Raw genomic sequence first — 18,380 nt, forward strand, 5'->3', positions numbered from 1 at the left:
GGTCTGTAAATCGTTGGATAATTTTTTTTTAAACTAAATAAATTACCCAGTATGAACACTTGTATAGCCCTTATTAAAAACATTCGTTCCTCAAGTTGTAAAAATGTGCTAATAACGTTATTCTGAGAGTTACTGTATTTCCCTCTGCATTATGAACGCACACCTAACCCACGGGACCGCGCCGCCCGGCACGTTCATGTTACGTGTTCAGCATGGTCCCACCAATCAGAGCACACTGTGCTCACAGGGAGGGTGGGGGCTGGAGCTACAACGAGCCATTAGAGGCAGAGAGTGAAATTCAGTGAATACAATACACGTAGTTTACAGAGATGCTGTATGAGAAACCAATGTGAGTTGCGTTTATCTTTACCCATGGATGCACAATAAGAACGGACCCATATCGTCTTACTGCCATCCCACGGAGCTGTAATAATGGATATATTGCACATGTTTGCTGTAATTCATTATTATACTACATGTTGCTGTATGATTAAATATTGTACCGTAAATGTTGTATTAAATAAAGTTACTATTACCGACGTTAGTAGCTTCTCTATTGCACTAAGAAGCTTATTGCACTGTATATATATATATATACATATATATATATACAGTGAAAGAGAGCATATATATATATATATATATATACAGTGGGGCAAAAAAGTATTTAGTCAGCCACCAATTGTGCAAGTTCTCCCACTTAAAAAGATGAGAGAGGCCTGTAATTTTCATCCTAGGTATACCTCTACAATGAGAGACAAAATGAGAAAAAAAGAAAATCACATTGTCTGATTTTTAAAGAATTTCTTTGCAAATTATGGTGGAAAATAAGTATTTGGTCAGCTACAAACAAACAAGATTTCTGGCTCTCACAGACCTGTAACTTCTTCTTTAAGAGGCTCCTCTGTCCTCCACTTGTTAACTGTATTAATGGCACCTGTTTGAACTCGTTATCAGTGTAAAAGACACCTGTCCACAACCTCAAACAGTCACACTCCAAACTCCACTATGGCCAAGACCAAAGAGCTGTCAAAGGACACCAGAAACAAAATTGTCGACCTGCACCAGGCTGGGAAGACTGAATCTGCAATAGGTAAGCAGTTTGGTGTGAAGAAATCAACTGTGGGAGCAATTATTAGAAAATGGAAGACATACAAGACCACTGATAATCTCCCTCGATCTGGGGCTCCACGCAAGATCTCACCCCGTGGGGTCAAAATGATCACAAGAACGGTGAGCAAAAATCCCAGAACCACACGGGGGGACCTAGTCAATGACCTGCAGAGAGCTGGGACCAAAGTAACAAAGGCTACCATCAGTAACACACTACGCCGCCAGGGACTCAAACCCTGCAGTGCCAGACGTGTCCCCCTGCTTAAGCCAGTACATGTCCAGGCACGTTTGAAGTTTGCTAGAGAGCATTTAGATGATCCAGAAGAGGATTGGGAGAATATCATATGGTCAGATGAAACCAAAATATAACTTTTTGGTAAAAACTCAGCTAGACGTGTTTGGAGGAGAAAGAATGCTGAGTTGCATCCAAAGAACACCATACTGTGAAACATGGGGGTGGAAACATCATGCTTTGGGGCTGTTTTTCTGCAAAGGGACCAGGACGACTGATCCGTGTAAAGAAAATAATGAATGGGGCCATGTATTGTGAGATTTTGAGTGACAACCTCCTTCCATCAGCAAGGGCATTGAAGGTGAAACGTGGCTGGGTCTTTCAGCATGACAATGATCCCAAACACACCGCCCGGGCAACGAAGGAGTGGCTTCGTAAGAAGCATTTCAAGGTCCTGGAGTGGCCTAGCCAGTCTCCAGATCTCAACCCCATAGATAATCTTTGGAGGGAGTTGAAAGTCCGTGTTGCCCAGCGACAGCCCCAAAACATCACTGCTCTAGAGGAGATCTGCATGGAGGAATGGGTCAAAATACCAGCAACAGTGTGTGAAAACCTTGTGAAGACTTACAGGAAACGTTTGACCTCTGTCATTGCCAACAAAGGGTATATAACAAAGTATTGAGATGAACTTTTGTTATTGACCAAATATTTATTTCCACCATAATTTGCAAATAAAGTCTTTCAAAATCAGACAATGTGATTTTCTGGATTTTATTTTCTCATTTTGTCTCTCATAGTTGAGGTATACCTAGGATGAAAATTACAGGCCTCTCTCATCTTTTTAAGTGGGAAAACTTGCACAATTGGTGGCTGACTAAATACTTTTTTGCCCCACTGTATATATACAGTGCAATAATTCTTTCATGCTAAATGAAGCTCTGTTGCTTGGATATCACTAGATCCTGTTACAGCACAAGTACATAACGATTGATGTTTACATTAGCATAATTACTAGCTAGCTGCTAACTGCCACCTCGTTAATATCAAATCCATCATAATAACAAATCATTACCATGCTGTCATGAGCGTGCGGTGCTGTTACGTGTACGCAAATTGACGTGCTTGATGTGCTTGAGCATTTTGGTTAAAGTTGCGCATGCGCTATGAGCGCACATACGGGTACTTCTCAGGCATGCCAGGTAATCTGTGACGTTTCGCTCTCTCAAAAGTTGGGCCATTTTATTATCATCCGCCAATGAGAAACTCTCATAGGAATGAATGAGGCCCTGCCTCCCACGCTGTATCCAGTTCTTATTATACATCCATGGCCCTGCCCAGCTGAAGAGCCTTCCAGATTGATCTGCTGTGTCAAGTTAATGTATTCACACCGTCACACTTTATAGTGAGTTGTTAAGAGAGGCAAGTCCACCAGGACGAATTACTCTCCAGATGCGTATTGATTATTAGATGTTGTCTTTGAAGGAAAAGTTGAACAGGCAACCGAAGTAAATGAGAGGATGCAAAGGTCAAACATAGAGTAAGCATTAAAGGATAAATAAACTAGAAATTATAATTGGGCATCCTTTCGGCACCATTGATCTGTGAGACTTGAGATCACTGAGAGACACTTATTTGAAGGAATTAGCCATTCATGAAAAATTGATTTAACACCAACATTATTTTTCCCGAACAATTTGAATTCTGTGCTCTTATACAAATTACCACTATTATTGACAGTTGATGACAGCGTTTAATTTTTTTGATGGTTTTCCCTGACTTCATTTGTCAAAAAATACAATTTCTATCATGAGCCAATTTCTCAGCACTGCAAAAAGAGAACACAACACAAGCTGGCATCATCAATGTGTTCAGTAGTGATATACAAACAAAAATGTTGGATTGTAAGTGTATTATAGACAATTATCTTTGCATAAACATGTCAGTGTCAGTGTGCTCTTGAGCAAGTATACATACTATTCTTACTAAAGAACTAATCCAAAATAAGAAATCATTGGGAGGGGTCAGGACCTTTGAATGAGGCCTAATGAATCCAATCAGCAGGGATTCTACTACTGAAGTTGTATTATCAGCCAGAACTTACACTACTCCCCGTGTTTTATTTCCCCCACAGCGGCCTACTTGAACACAGGCATCATCCTGATGAATCAGGGTCGTCTGGATGAGTCCAAGCGCACCTTCCTGACCTGCGCTGACATCCCAGATGAGAACCTGAAGGACCCGCACGCCCACAAGAGCTCCGTCACCAGCTGCTTATACAACCTGGGCAAGCTGCTCCATGAGCAGGGACACCAGGAGGTACAGCCGTAACTGCCGAAAATATCTAATTTCGCTTTAAGAAATGTGTTCGTATTTTAAAACTTTTCAGACTTGGTACTTAGACTTTGCTAAAGTTACTCTTCTTTCTTTAATGGCTTTAATGACAGTCCCTTCAATGTCCTGTTGTTAATTATCTTTATCATTTATATTTTAGCCCCTGAAATTACACTGAACAAAAATATAAACGCAACACTTTTGTTTTTGCTCCCATTTTTCATGAGACGAACTCAAAGATCTAAAACATTTTCTACAAACACAAAATAACCATTTCTCTCAAATATTGTTCACAAATCTGAAAAAATCTGTGATAGTGAGCACTTCTCCTTTGCCGAGATAATCCATCCCACCTCACAGGTGTGGCATATCAAGATGCTGATTAGACAGCATGATTATTGCACAGGTGTGCCTTAGGCTGGCCACAATAAAAAGCCACTCTGAAACGTGCAGTTTTGCTTTATTGGGGGGCTCTGGGGGGGTCCGAAAACCAGTCAGGTTTAACCCTAACCCTAACATGTCACCCACTGACATGTTAGGGTTAGGGTTAGGGTTAAACCCTAAAACATGTTTTAATGTGTCAGTGGGTGACATGTTAGGGTTAGGGTTAGGGTTAAACCTGACTGGTTTTCGGACCCCCCCAGACCCCCCCAATAAAGCAAAACTGCACGTTTCAGAGTGGCCTTTTATTGTGGCCAGCCTAAGGCACACCTGTGAGGTGGGATGGATTATCTCGGCAAAGGAGAAGTGCTCACTATCACAGATTTTTTTTGATTTGTGAACAATATTTGAGAGAAATGGTTATTTTGTGTACATAGAAAATGTTTTAGATCTTTGAGTTCATCTCATGAAAAATGGGAGCAAAAACAAAAGTGTTGCGTTTATATTTTTGTTCAGTGTATCTTAACTTCCTGCAATTTAATGCACAAATCCACCTTGGCTAACATTTATAGAACATCTGCAAACACATTTTCTTTAGCAAACACCCCCAAATGTTCCCATAGGAGTTCAACAAGCTTTTCTTTACGTGCAGCACATGCTGGAAAATAGGAACCATAGTGAATTAAGATAAGATGCAGGCCGAGGAGCTTACTGTATAGGAAGCTGAGAAAATGCTCAGTTTTATACACATGTTGCAGAAATGCTAGTGTCATAGGGGACTCAGTGTTTTGAGCAGATAATCCTCGGGCTGTTTCTTACAAATGTGCTCTCTTTCACGCCCCTAAAGACCGTGCTGCACATTTATATTGTACATAAGCACTGCCTGCTGATTCAATCAGGACTGAAGCAATGGTACTGCAGATTCAATAAGGACTTTTATAAATGGTTGGCACGACTGAGGAAAAAGAGCACTTCCTCCCAACCTCTCACCGCAACATTTGCTTCAGCAATAAAGTAGTTCCAGCTTCTTCTACCATTCAAATTGAGAGGGACTCTGAGGTGAATCGCTGGACCTACACTCTATACATACCAGAGTCAATATGTGACACCGCTCTAGTCGACTTAACAGCCGTGACACTGAGGATAGACCCCGGCGGCCCCCAATTCCACGCTGTGTATTCACTGTGTCGGGGCCCCGGTTGCAGGGGAGGAATGACAACTTACCACAGAGCCAGTTTCTCTGACGGGGTCTCTCCGCTCTCTAATGCAAACATCCCCCACCACCTTCTTTATTTCTGTTTGTTTCATTCACAGGAGGCCCTCACAGTGTTTAAGGAAGCAATACAAAAAATGCCAAGACAATTTGCACCACAGAGCCTCTACAACATGATGGGTAAGAGCTGCTTTTGTTTCAGAAGCACAAACATTAAAGCTGTTTTTTTAAGACCAGGAAAAAATGACGGACAGTGGAAATGATGGGAATGAGAGTTCATATTTTGGAGCATTTGGCAGCTATACAATATGCATCTCCTTTGCTGAGAGGACCTGTTTGTCTGTCAGCAGGGTTACTTAGTTGAAGGGCGCACGATCGGCCCCGGAAGAACCCATTCAATGTTTTGAGCTGATCAAAATCACAGAGCAGATACAAAAATGATGTTTTACTTTCATTACCTTCCAAGATAAATGGCAGTTTTGCTGCATTTGATTGGTGTTGGAATAACTATAAAAAATAGTCTGGAGAAACAACACGCTCAATTTGGAACAACCTCTAAGCACGGACATCATGTTGCTGTCTTAACAGGCCAATAAATACAAAATGACTGCTGTTGTAAAGCCTACGAGTATACACAAATGTGACCTACCTCCCTACAAGCATGTGAATGCACAATTGTTGGTCTGCATTCTCTGAGTTCAATTGTATTTTTTATTAGATTTTGTGTTACTCCCAGTCCAATAAAACATAATATTTTTTTTTAGACAGGGAGTGTCTTAACAAAATTACCGTAAACCAACTAAAAAGCATGAGTGGATTACTAATTGCAAGTAAGACCCATTAGCTGTCTGACTCTTGCAGCTAGAATGTGTAATAGCCCATGGCTCACTAACACCCAATGCAGAGCAGATTTGAGAATTTACACCAAAATTACAGTTTAAAATAATTTGGATACATTTAAATGTTCCTAAGACCTATTAGAATGGTTTGTCGTTTATGATTGTAGATTTCTTTGTCCATGATTGATCAAAAATGCTCAAGAGCAGAATACAAGAAGTAAAGCATTTGCGCTGTGAGAAGTCAGAAGACATCAACCTCCAGTTCATATTTGCAGTTGTGAATCTTAAAGGCTTACTGTAAGCCCTTGCTTATTAGATATAAAGATGAAATGAGGTTAAGCTCAATCTATCTCTCTGCTGCCTTGTGTTAAAGTTAAGCCAGGATAAGAGGCTGCAAAAAGTTCTATGCAGTGCTTGAATAAAGCAGATGTTTAAAGAAATGGTGAAATCTGTGTAAGAGAGACATCAAGTTATATCATTGATTTCCTTGTTTGAGAAATCTATCTTGAATAAATCATGTTGAACATTGTTTTCAGACAGTAGTTAGCTTTACAATATCATGTTAAACTGAGTTAATTTGCTTTTCATTGCAATCCAGCTTGTTATATTACAGCTGTTGAGCAGCTGCTTTCAGCCTCATTATAGCTGCTTTTTACTTTTTTCTCGCTGTCTCCCTCCTGCTTCCTTTCTCTCTTACACACAAACAGCTACTTAAACACACACATACACACTCAAAACCTGGGCTGTGGGTTTTTCAGACTAGTGCCACTGGTTCATATGTGTTGGCAAAATAGAATTTGACAGAGCTACCGAGATTATGTCAAAATGTTGATGAAAGCTGCAGTCACCGTTAAGCAGCAGCTCTGCGTGTGTAATGAAGGCGCTGAGCCAGAGATCTGTGATTTCTGCAGCTTAGCGTTGTACCCCTCGCTGAACACATTTGGCACACCTGCTCCTGCGTATTTGCAGTTTTTGCTCTCCGTGCTGCTCTCATGCTGTTTGTCAGACGCCAAGGAGCAGCCGCTTTCATCAGAGGCGGAACTGGGTGGTAATCTGCACCCTGCCGGCCTCGCTCCAGCTCTCTCTGCGGGCCTGAGGAATGTTCCCTTCCGAGGAGCTGATTTTCAGCTGCTTGGATTCGATGTCACTTCTAATTGCACGTTGACGTTTGCGCTAATCTCCCACAGACGTCTGCTGCAAGTATTTTAGCCACGTTTAAACACATCAGCTAATGAAGCGGTCATGTCAAAACAGTCCTGAACAAACTGATTTTTTTTTAAAAAGCTTAATGCCATGGATTGGTGGTAAATATGTGAAATCCAGATAATCCTGTACATGTATTCAACTGAAGATATTCAGTGTTTAAATATTATATTTCAGATTGAAATGACAAACGAAAATGACGAGCTGGATATGGGATGTAAATATTCATATTATTACTATTTACTTTTCTTAATAAAGAGATTACAGACAAGTACAGGGATAAGGCGATAAAGATTTTAAACGACAAGAGAAAAAGGTGGGGAAAAAGTAAAGAATACGTCATGTGCTTTAACTGGTACAGTATGTAGGTAGAAAACAAAAAATAAGGGTATGATGTGTGTTTATTGTGTGTGATCGGGATAATGTGTTCCTTTTATGCTTAAAGAAAGAGAATAAGATGATAAATAATTCAATTAATACAGAAAAACTTACATAATAAAATCATAGGGGGATCAACGATGACCGTTATATTTTATATTTCGTATCCTCTCATCCATTATTTTGCTCTTTCTGATGTAACATGTTGACAAGGACATTTTGGGATTATGTAGCAACACTAATATGGATTTCCCGCTCTCCTAATCTGAAACATAAGGCTGTACTGATGCATATCATTTAAAAAATATATTCTCATGTATTGCTTTACATCTCAAGAGGGAGTTTTAAAGCCTGGAGGTTTCCTTTTTTTCACAATAAGAGGAAGTCATATCTTAAATATGATGTCTTTTACATGCCTGTGTTAGGAGGTTTTTGCAGCAAAAGGAGAAAGTGTGTTTTGAAACCATTCAAAGTTTTGATTAGGCACGTGACACCTGTTGCTTATCACCGTTTCCTTTCAGGGAAGTGATTAGTCCTAATCCTTTTAGAGTTAAAGCTTAGGTCTTCTCTAGCCTAAACAACCCTGACTACTCGTGACATTTAAATAACTGGGATACATTCAATATCTTGCGATGAATATGTTGTAATGTTGATTTTAACTGTGTTGTGTCCAATAACTAGACTATGTTGTCAAATTCGTAGAATAATACACATGTTATTGGACGGCTATGAAAGAGAGGGTATTGTTAATTCAGGTGTGAGCAGTCAGAGGGTCAGATCCTGCGTTGGGGGAGGTATCGGATGATGTTGGACACATCAGGGAGAGGAAGGGAGGGAGTGTGATATAAACTAAGTAATAACTAGTTTGTAAAGCACACTGAACCCTGCTTTTAATTGTTCTAAATGAATGAATTTACCGGTTGTGTATGAAATTGTTGCTGTTGTGAAAGACACCAACAGCAGATCATAAATTGTTTCCGCAGCATGATTGTTGTCTCGAAAACAAAGGGTTACTTCAGAGTTTTCTTGGCTCAGTGAGGGGTGTGAGGCCGGGTTTCGTGCCCATCCGGATTGAGGTCCGGTCTCACTGCTGCTCTGTCAGGGAAACTCATTATTGTATTATTGTTGTATTATTGTTGTATTGTTTTAAGTGTCGGACCCCAGGAAAAGTAGCTTTTGTCAAGAGCGAAAGCTAATGGGGATCCTAAATAAACATAAACATAAACTCTCACCTGAACAATGGGAAGATGTGAGATGTCCTAACCTCTGACTGCCTGACCCCTGATTCGACCCTCGCTCTGCTCTCACAGGAGAGGCCTACATCAGACTGAACAAGCTGACTGATGCTGAGCACTGGTACAGAGAGTCCCTGCGAGCCAAGCCAGACCACATTCCTGCACACCTCACCTACGGAAAACTCCTGGCTATGACGGTAAGATTTCGATTTTGTGTTATGTTCTTTAACCCTCCTATTGAGTTTGGTCAAATTTCACCCATTTCAACTTTAATATTTCATAATCATATTCTTGTTTTCCTCCTTTTTTTGGAACAAGGCTTCAAACCATACTTATTTTACACTTTTACATTTATCTATAAAGGTTCTCTAAAAATTGCTACCTCAGTGGTAATCCCTACCAAATCTGAAGGTAAATGTGGTCTTTGGACAAAAACATTTTTTAATTTGTGATTAAGAATAGATTGCAAGTTAACATAATACACTATAGTGTGTTCAAATCGTTTTTTTTAAAGTGTTTTATGACAAATAAGAAAAAACTTTTACAGTAGCCGCCCACTAAAAAGATATCCTTTTTCTTTCACAACACAAAGCTATGGCAAGACTATTTTATTTTGTAAGACCACCTTTTTTAAAAATCCTTAACAATTTGAATCCATTGATATTCCTGCACTTCAACTGTTAGGTCTGAATTTAGTTTTCCTGGACCAGTTCTCATTCCCTACCTCTCCCAGTTATGTTTCCTCTCCTTATTATTACACTCTTTTTCATCTCCCCTGGCCTTTCCTCAGCTCTCTCCAGCTCTTCACTGGTGGTCGTAATGTCCTCCTGAAGTCTCTACAGTTAATCAATAGTGTGCTGCTGAGAAAGAGGGAAAAGATTGGAAGAGAGTGAGCATTGTGAACAACGACGGAAGGTTTTCATGATGTGTTTCTCAAGTTGCTCGTCTGCAATAGGGAGGACTTTTGGATTAAAAACCTTCCCCTTTTTTGCTCCTTCTTTGGTTCAAGTTACTAGGTCTTAAAAGAGAGCTAAAGAAAAGCTGCATGCACAACTTTGAACCAACAGCAAAATGGATATCTGGCATTCGGCAAACTTTCAGTGTTGCTCTGCGAAATAGAGAATTAAAATCTGTGAAAGGTGTAAAGAAAGAAATGGACATCTGCCCAGCATTTCCCAGGACAGATAATATCCTCTTAGGGTCACACAGCTGACCTGTGTCCCAATGACCGAAGAAAATGCTGTTAATTTGGAAAGGTCTCAGAGGTAGAAGCAGTTTCCAATGACTCAGGGTTTAAGAGGAGATGGTCATATGCTCGGGTCATGCAGGCATCCGTTACAGATCGTTGCGAGATAATATTTGGAGTAGAGCTGACCAAGCGGAACAATTATAGAGCTGAAAGGGATGGTCAGGAGAAAAATAAACAAATAAGAAGAAGAGTTGCGCAGAAGGTCAAAAAAGGGGTGGAGGCCTTCACCTCTCCCTCCCACAGTATGGGTCCTAATGGAATAATGTCAATGTGTTTACTAGCCTGCAGCAGAGTTATCTGGATGTCCTCACAAAGGCTAAAATCTTCCCATCCCTTTTTATTTCCCTTTTGAAAACATCATTATAACATTACAACATTAAAAGATCAATCAGCCCGCATTTCTAACGCTCACAGCAGTTCAAGTGTACAAAAACCAAAGTGCAAAAATGTTTCAATCATTTGCCAGACTGTTCATTTGCTCGGCTTAATAACATCTGTCACATAACATGGGAACTAAGATTAGAAGATTAACCCAACCCCTATATCTGTAGGATGAATAATAATCTGGAGCAGCGACACAGTTTGCGTAGGATAGCATTATTACAACTGGAAACAGCTGGCCTTGCTAATTCCAAAGCTAACAAAAAAGGATATACCGTACATTTGTGGCTCAAGACGTAGCGTATCCTCTGTAAAGTTAATGTTGGATATGTGTACAGTATAAATTAAATTGAGCTTCAGCTCCATACGAGATTGATTTTTATATCCGGAGTCAGACTGATGATCAGCTTAAAGAATATTTCCAGCTAACAACACAGATAAAAGTCACCAAGCTGAAATTCTATCTGCACATTGGATATCATAAAAACCGAATGCTGTCAGCAATAAGAGTCCACGGAAATAACACAATTCTTGAGGGGAATGTTAAGACTTGGTGAAGTGGATTCAGGGAAGAATTCAGTGGGCCTTGAAGAGAAACTCATTTTATTTATGAACATATTATTGATTTTGGAGGAAAGTAGAGCTCAAAGCTGCATGGATGAATCCCTGAAGATCTCTGACCATGATGGATGGGAGAGGGTTTTGAACCCCTGTGATTCCGAGTGCAAATAAAGCCTTCAGAGGAGGGAACTTCCACATTAGATGACAAACACCCACCCACCTCTGCCTCTTCCAAGGGACGAGGGGACCGTGCGGCAGAGTTTCAGTTAAAAAGGTTTTTGCCGGTCAACATGTCCGTTAAAGTTTAAATCTTCCGGACAAAATTAGAAAAGTGCCGGTCAAAGGTCTTCTTTGTTATTTATTGAGCTTTAAAACAAATGAATAACGACTCTATATAATCATATAAGAATAAAACACGGAGGACGGAGCCTCTCTTTTCCTCCCCCTCTTCTGAGAACCCAGCAGCTGATCAGAGCACGCTCCCCTCTCCTGCAGGGGGGCGTGTTCATTTGCATTAAAGCTACGTCACAGAATCAGCCCTTGCAAAAACAGAGCTGGAAAGAGCAAATAGAGCGAAATGAGGCATGGCTAAAATGCAGGATCTGTTTGGTATTTTGAAAAAAAAACGTTGTGGCCCTACAATATATTTGTCAAATATAGCATGATAGGTCCACTTTAAGTAAAGGTATTTTCATAGTAACTTTACCATTTGGTTTGTGGACTACTCTTTTGTAGCCTAGAAATGGTTCTTTTGGCCTCTTCCATCTGTTTTTTTAAACGTTTACTTCTTGATTTTTAATTGTTGCCCTCTTGTTTATTTTGGATTCACACATCAGAAGTAAGAGGTTGGACTGAATGCTCCAAAAAACAGATACGTTAAATGGAACAATCATTAACTGAAAAAATACATTTGAACCTAAAAATGTTAAGACAAAACATATCATGGTACCCAATGTTGGCACTTATGATGTAGCCACCCACTGAAAGCGTCCATTATACTCAAAATCGGAGAGAAATTTACAAAAATAAATATGAATGTGACTAGCAATTGAGTCCATTAACTCATTAGAAATATGTTTGGCATTACATATTTTTTTCTCATAGGCTTCAAAAAATTGGGACTGTTATTTTTGTAAACACAAAAGATAAAAAAATACAAGTTAAAGGCACTACTGCTTTCAGGCCTGTAGGTTGCCCCTTGGGTACCATGTAATGTATTCTCTTTCTGTGTTAGCTATGGGCTCTGTGCCTTATGACAACAGCATTTAAGTGTGATCAGAACCAGCGCAGGAAGTTGACCTGCCAACCAGCCCCCTGCTTCTTTCATCCCCTACTTCCGCACTCCCTATGGCACCCCTGTGAGTTATGAAGACGGTTGCGATACTGTCAGGGGTTTGGAGGTTCAGATCCCTGCGGGGGGAGGTAGAGAGACCGCGAGATAAGGCTTGGCAGCAGGGTCAAAGAGGGGTGAGAGGGGGACACTGGAGCTAGCTGAGATTGTAGCTGAATAGGGGAGGACAAAATAGGGGAGGAAGGGAGAGTTAATAACCCAGATCGGTATCATCCTCCCCATTACGCTGACCCCTCTGCACCTCCGCTGACACGCCAGGGGATCAGGATGGGATTCTGCCCTCTGTAGCCTTCACATTGCAGGTCAGAGATGGACACGGCCGCCCCATTGGATTCAGTCATCTACTTGTCATTTCCTCAGCTAATACAGTACAGGCTCCATTCATAATCACCTCTTCATCCGCGGAGCCAGAGCTACATCTGCAGTTTATCAGATGGTATCAGGAGATTTGAGGTGTGAGGCACGCACCACTAGACTCAGCATGTGTGTGACAAAAGGGAGGATATTGTATTCACACAGAGCTGACATGAATGAGGAGTTAATGGAAATTGTGGTTTGAACGGTGGTTGGCATTTTGTGATTGACTTCCTTTATTATTGTTGTGTTTTCCACCCCCCTCGTCAAGCTAGTGGACCCAAGGTGCTTTCAATTCAACAAAGAGGGAGTGTTGTCATGTAAAGAAATGGGGAAAGGAAGTGACAGCAAACAGGCTGGCTGTGGGTTCCATTGATTCTCTTCTTAGAAATACAACTGTGTGCCTTTTATTAGCCCTGAGGTCGCATACAGTTGGTACTTTTTTAGCACAGGTTCCACTTTGAGGGGAAATATCCTTTCCCGCAAACAAACTAAATTAGCCTTTACCGTGATAATGCGTCTAACACTTGACTAAGTTCACTTTCATTGTCCCTAATCCCAGAAAAAATATTATATTTGAATTGTCAGGGGATTCTAAAAAGCCTATTAGCTGTCTTAATAAAGCACGTATAAGTGTTGGGCTGTACTCTGTGTTTAGTGCCAATACATGTTTTACCTGTAAGGATTAATAATAATAATAATAATAATAATAATAATAATAATAATAATACATATTGTATTAATAAAGCACCTTTCATTGCTAAAAGCAATCCCAAAGTGCTACAAGAGGCGTAATATAAATAATTGTCTCCTTAGGTTAGCAGCATGATAACATTAGCATTTAGCTCAAAGCATGGCTGTGCCAAAGAGCTGCACACATGGCTGTAGACCTAGCCGCTTAAAGACCTGACCCATGATTCTTAACCTATTTAATACATATTGTACTTATCAACTGTGAGTTTGCGAGGCAGATGCTACACATAGGCTTAAGACAAGATCATTTATTTCTTCCTTGCCTTAGAATTGTTGGTAATATCTCCGCAGAAAAGTGGAGAAGTAGGTAACTCATTTTAATTTGATAATACTTCCGTGGTTGACTTTCCAGAGAAAAGAGATAGAAAATTGAGCATCAGAGATTGTTGCGTTATATCATTTTGATAAAGGTGAAAGAGAATGGAGTTGGCTGTTTAAAGGGTTCAACATTAAAGTAATATAACAAGTGGTGTTACAAATATCCTCTCAAGGGATTAATAAGAGCTGTAATAACATTTATTCTAAGATGAGAAATCAGAAACGTGTTCCCTTTTTTTCCCTCGCTGCTATATATCTTACTCTGGGCATGGTACAGTATCCATTTAAGTACTTAGACGTGTCATAATGTAAATCCTCCATCCACTCACAAGTGCAACTCAATTTAGTGTGTGAAAACTTAATTCTGAGGTTTAACAAACAGACATGGGTCTGTTATTATAAAACCAGCTGGCCCTCAAACATACACATTCCTACATCTGTGAATAAGAGTATAAAAATACACAGAGAGGATTCTTTGAAGACTGGAACCGGGATCGCTACTTGGACACTATAGACTCCACGAAACATGTACTGTACTTAGCTATGGGATGGTTTTCAACGGGATACTCCACTCAGATATTTACATTAGAAAATGATGTATTTATTGAATGTACAGCTCACTGAAAATCTATACACTTGACTAAGTATATGTCATTAATGTTACACTGTACTGATTGGATTGGAGCCCACTCTTCTGTTTGACTAAACTGAAGCAATTTGCTGTATTTCCCAGGGTTTATATACCTTATTTTTTCTGTTTAATGCAATATTTATTTAATTCTAATTCATCTTTTATATTTATATAGGGTTTAAAATGAATACACCTTTGCTTAGATACTGTATGGGTTTGTTCATACATAATATACGTATAACGTAAAATATATAGAGAATAATTCAGCAAATAAACTAGGCTAGTTTGATGGTGCACATATATATAGACACATACCATATATATTTAATCCTTCTTAGAAACATATACAAATACATACATACTGTATCAGTACATAGCTAAACACAAACCCAATTGCATATACATCTTTCAATAACATTTCATTTTGAGCCTTATTTCCAAACAAAGTATTCCACTGTTTCAAATATTATTTGTCTTAATTTCTAATTCCATAGATTTTTATTTTCATAGATTTTTATTTTCTATTTCGAAAATAATGTTTAAATTTGACTTCCCGTCGTTGAATAAAAGTAAAGCCATATTATAGGTCTCATAATTTCAATTTGAAGCCACGAAAACATTTCTGATGTTTAGCTAGTAATATCCACAACTATCATATCTGATGATTTTGTTTTAACCTAAAGCCTTTATAGACTTGGCACAACTCCAATTGAATAATTTATGTTTTATTCATGCAGAGGTAAATATGTTAGTGAAACGCACACTAATGACTGCATAGTTAATGCTAACACACATCAGGCTTTACAGATGAGTACACATTGTTAATTGTTGATCAGATGGCATCTGGGGCCCATCGGAGAGCAGGGACGTGTCCAAGTCCCAGCTGGCACACTATTGGCCAGCTGCAGTGTTCACTTTGAGCTGTGATTGGTTACGTGTCACAGTCTAAAGGAGCTGAGGGAATTCAGAAAGTCCACAGGGCTTCAGTGATGCTTAGCCTCAGAGAATGGATTTGTCCATCTCTCAAAAGCCTGGAACAACACACAGATTAAAAACCTCTGTGAGTGCCCTCCAGCTCTGTGTTTGTGTGAACCTAAAGATCCCTATAGATGTATGACAGCCTTCACCGTTGTAGTCCCTCTCCTCTCTTTTCCACCCTCTCACTTCGATTCCACCCGCTGACCTCAGTCTTGTTTCACAGCAGCCAGGCCACACACACTGGCAGGCTGTGGTTATCCTCTGGAAGTGTAATTTGCACAGATAAAAGTGTGTAATGAACAAGCCTTTGACCCGCTTGGTCTGCTGTGCCAAGCATGACAGTGTGTACTCTGACAGGAGGACACATGAGCTTAAAAGAATAACACTCGCGGTCGATGTGTTACGTGTTAATTTATTAATATATATTGTTAAAGTAGTTCTGTGGTTTGGAGAGGGACATTGGGTATACACAAAGGTATTTTGGCTGTTGAGTTCTTGCGGTATTTTTATAATGAGTAGTTTTGAGGAGCAGTTGAAAAAATAATGACAGTGTTTAATCCGTCTCTCTCAGGGCCAGAAAACAGAAGCGGAGAGGTACTTCCTGAAGGCCATCCAACTCGATCCCACAAAAGGCAACTGCTACATGCATTATGGTAAGCACAGATTCATTTTTACTACTTTGATTTGACATATCCTGCCATTATTCTTACATTCTCAAATATTATATTCTTCAAATCAACACATACATGCTGCACGTGTGAGCACAAAGGCAGGAACTTCCACACCTTGGCTTGTTGTTGTTCAGACAACAGTGGTGTGTGATACACCTTCCCATAATCAGCTACAGTGTCAGGTGGAGGATAGCAACAAATGAAGATCGTGACAATTACGGCGTCTCTATTGTTTTCCATTATTTACACGTAACTCATGGCACTGTAACCTTTCAGATCCAATCACTGCCACAGTGAGGTTGTGTTGGAATGAGCTGATAAGTTAAATACTTCCTTCATTTTAAAGTCTTTTAAACCTAACCTGTCTAAAACAGGATTTTATGATGAAGTGATGTGTCAGCTCGACATCAATGCACCGGATTATTGGTGGGTTTTTGCATTTTCGTAAATGTGTAAGTTGTCAGCTTTAAAGGTTAAGAACGAAAATTAGATGATTTGTATTGATCCACATAAACAAAGTGTCATTGCAGAGGCAAAGAACAGGATATACTGTAGATGGACATTTCCTCTTGGCTGAGGCTCAAGGAGTATCTTTCACAAAATGTTTTACTGCGAGCTGGGTGCTAGTGGTTTAAAGCTTTATACATTAAACAGTGTAGCACAATAAAAACACGAAAAAAGGATGTTTACCATTAGAGCTGGCAAATCAATTGTCAGTTATTTTTGAATGAATGGTTACGGACTCATTTTTAGTTTAACTAAGGTAAACAGAACAACCACAACCTCTATGATCTTTTTACATTACATTACATTGCATTGAGCTGACGCTTTTATCCAAAGCGACTTACAATAATTGCGTTCGACCAACAAAGTACAAACTTGAAGAAAACAGAATCATATAAGTACATCAGGTTCCATAGAGCTAAAACATTTCAAGTGCTACTCAACTGGCTTTAGATAAGCCAGTCCTTTATTAGTATATAAGTGCTCTGTTAATAGTTCTATCGCTCGAAGTGGAGTCGAAAGATATGGGTTTTCAGTCTGCGCCGGAAGATGTGTAAGCTTTCTGCTGTCCTGATGTCAATGGGGAGCTCATTCCACCATTTTGGAGCCAGGATAGCAAACCCACGTGTTTTTGCTGATGGGAACTTGGGTGCCCCTCGCAGTGAGGGTGCAGCGAGCTGTTTGGCTGATGTAGAGCGGAGTGCACGTGCTGGGGTGTACGGTTTAACCATGTCCTGGATGTAGGAAGGGCCAGATCCATTCGCAGCATGGTACACAAGTACCAGTGTCTTGAAGGGGATTCTAGCAGTTACCGGAAGCCAGTGAAGGGAGCGGAGGAGCGGCGTGGTGTGGGAGAATTTAGGAAGGTTGAAGACCAGACGAGCCGCTGCATTCTGGATGAGCTGCAGAGGTCGGATGGCACATGCAGGTAGACCAGCCAGGAGGGAGTTGCAGTAGTCTAGGCATGAGATGACGAGAGCCTGGACCAGAACCTGCGTCGCTTTCTGGGTCAGGTGGGGACGTATCCTCCTGATGTTGTAAAGGGTGTATCTGCAGCAGCGGGTTGTAGCAGCGATGTTTGCAGTGAAGGACAGTTTGTTATCTAGGGTCACACCTAGATTCCTTGCAGTCTGAGTCGGGGAAACAACAGAGATGCCGATGTTGTTTGTTAGGTCAAGAGTGGGACAATCTTTTCCCGGAAGGAAAAGCAGTTCAGTCTTGTCAAGGTTGAGCTTGAGGTGGTGAGCAGACATCCACTGAGGGATGTCAGCTAGACAAGCAGAGATGCGTGTGACGACCTAGGTCTCTGAGCAGGGAAAGGACAGAATTAATTGGGTGTCGTCAGCGTAGCAGTGTTATGAAAAACCATGCGGGCTAATGACTGATCCGAGCGAGTTTGTGTACAAGGAGAAGAGGAGTGGACCAAGAACAGAGCCCTGAGGGACCCCTGTAGTTAATTGACAAGGGTCGGACTCGGACCCTCTCCAAGTTACCCTGTAGGTGCGGTCTTTGAGGTATGAGGTGAGGAGGGAAAGTGCAGAGCCTGAAACTCCAAGTTCTTGGAGAGTGCGAAGGAGGATCTGATGATTCACCGTATCGAATGCAGCAGACAGGTCCAAAAGGATGATGACAGAGGAGAGGGATGCTGCTTTAGCAGTGTGCAGTTCCTCAGTGACAGCAAGGAGGGCAGTTTCTGTTGAGTGA

At 40.5% G+C, this 18,380-nt stretch overlaps 2 protein-coding genes across 2 annotated transcripts in view; one reads left to right on the forward strand and one right to left on the reverse strand.

The window, feature by feature from the left end:
• Positions 1–18,380, forward strand: part of tmtc2b (transmembrane O-mannosyltransferase targeting cadherins 2b) — a 108,815-nt gene that overhangs the window by 75,420 nt on the left and 15,015 nt on the right. Inside the window, exons 6-9 of the mRNA XM_079681032.1 lie at positions 3,477–3,661; positions 5,372–5,450; positions 9,001–9,122; positions 16,073–16,154. Coding sequence (XP_079537158.1) covers positions 3,477–3,661; positions 5,372–5,450; positions 9,001–9,122; positions 16,073–16,154 — 468 coding nt within the window. The remainder of the gene's footprint in view (positions 1–3,476; positions 3,662–5,371; positions 5,451–9,000; positions 9,123–16,072; positions 16,155–18,380) is intronic.
• Positions 1–18,380, reverse strand: part of LOC307039189 (uncharacterized protein) — a 69,707-nt gene that overhangs the window by 9,833 nt on the left and 41,494 nt on the right. The gene's annotated exons all lie outside the window — the stretch shown is intronic.

Source organism: Notothenia rossii (assembly GCF_949606895.1).
Source record: "Notothenia rossii genome assembly, chromosome: 5".
In the NCBI taxonomy this organism is placed as follows: domain Eukaryota; kingdom Metazoa; phylum Chordata; class Actinopteri; order Perciformes; family Nototheniidae; genus Notothenia; species Notothenia rossii.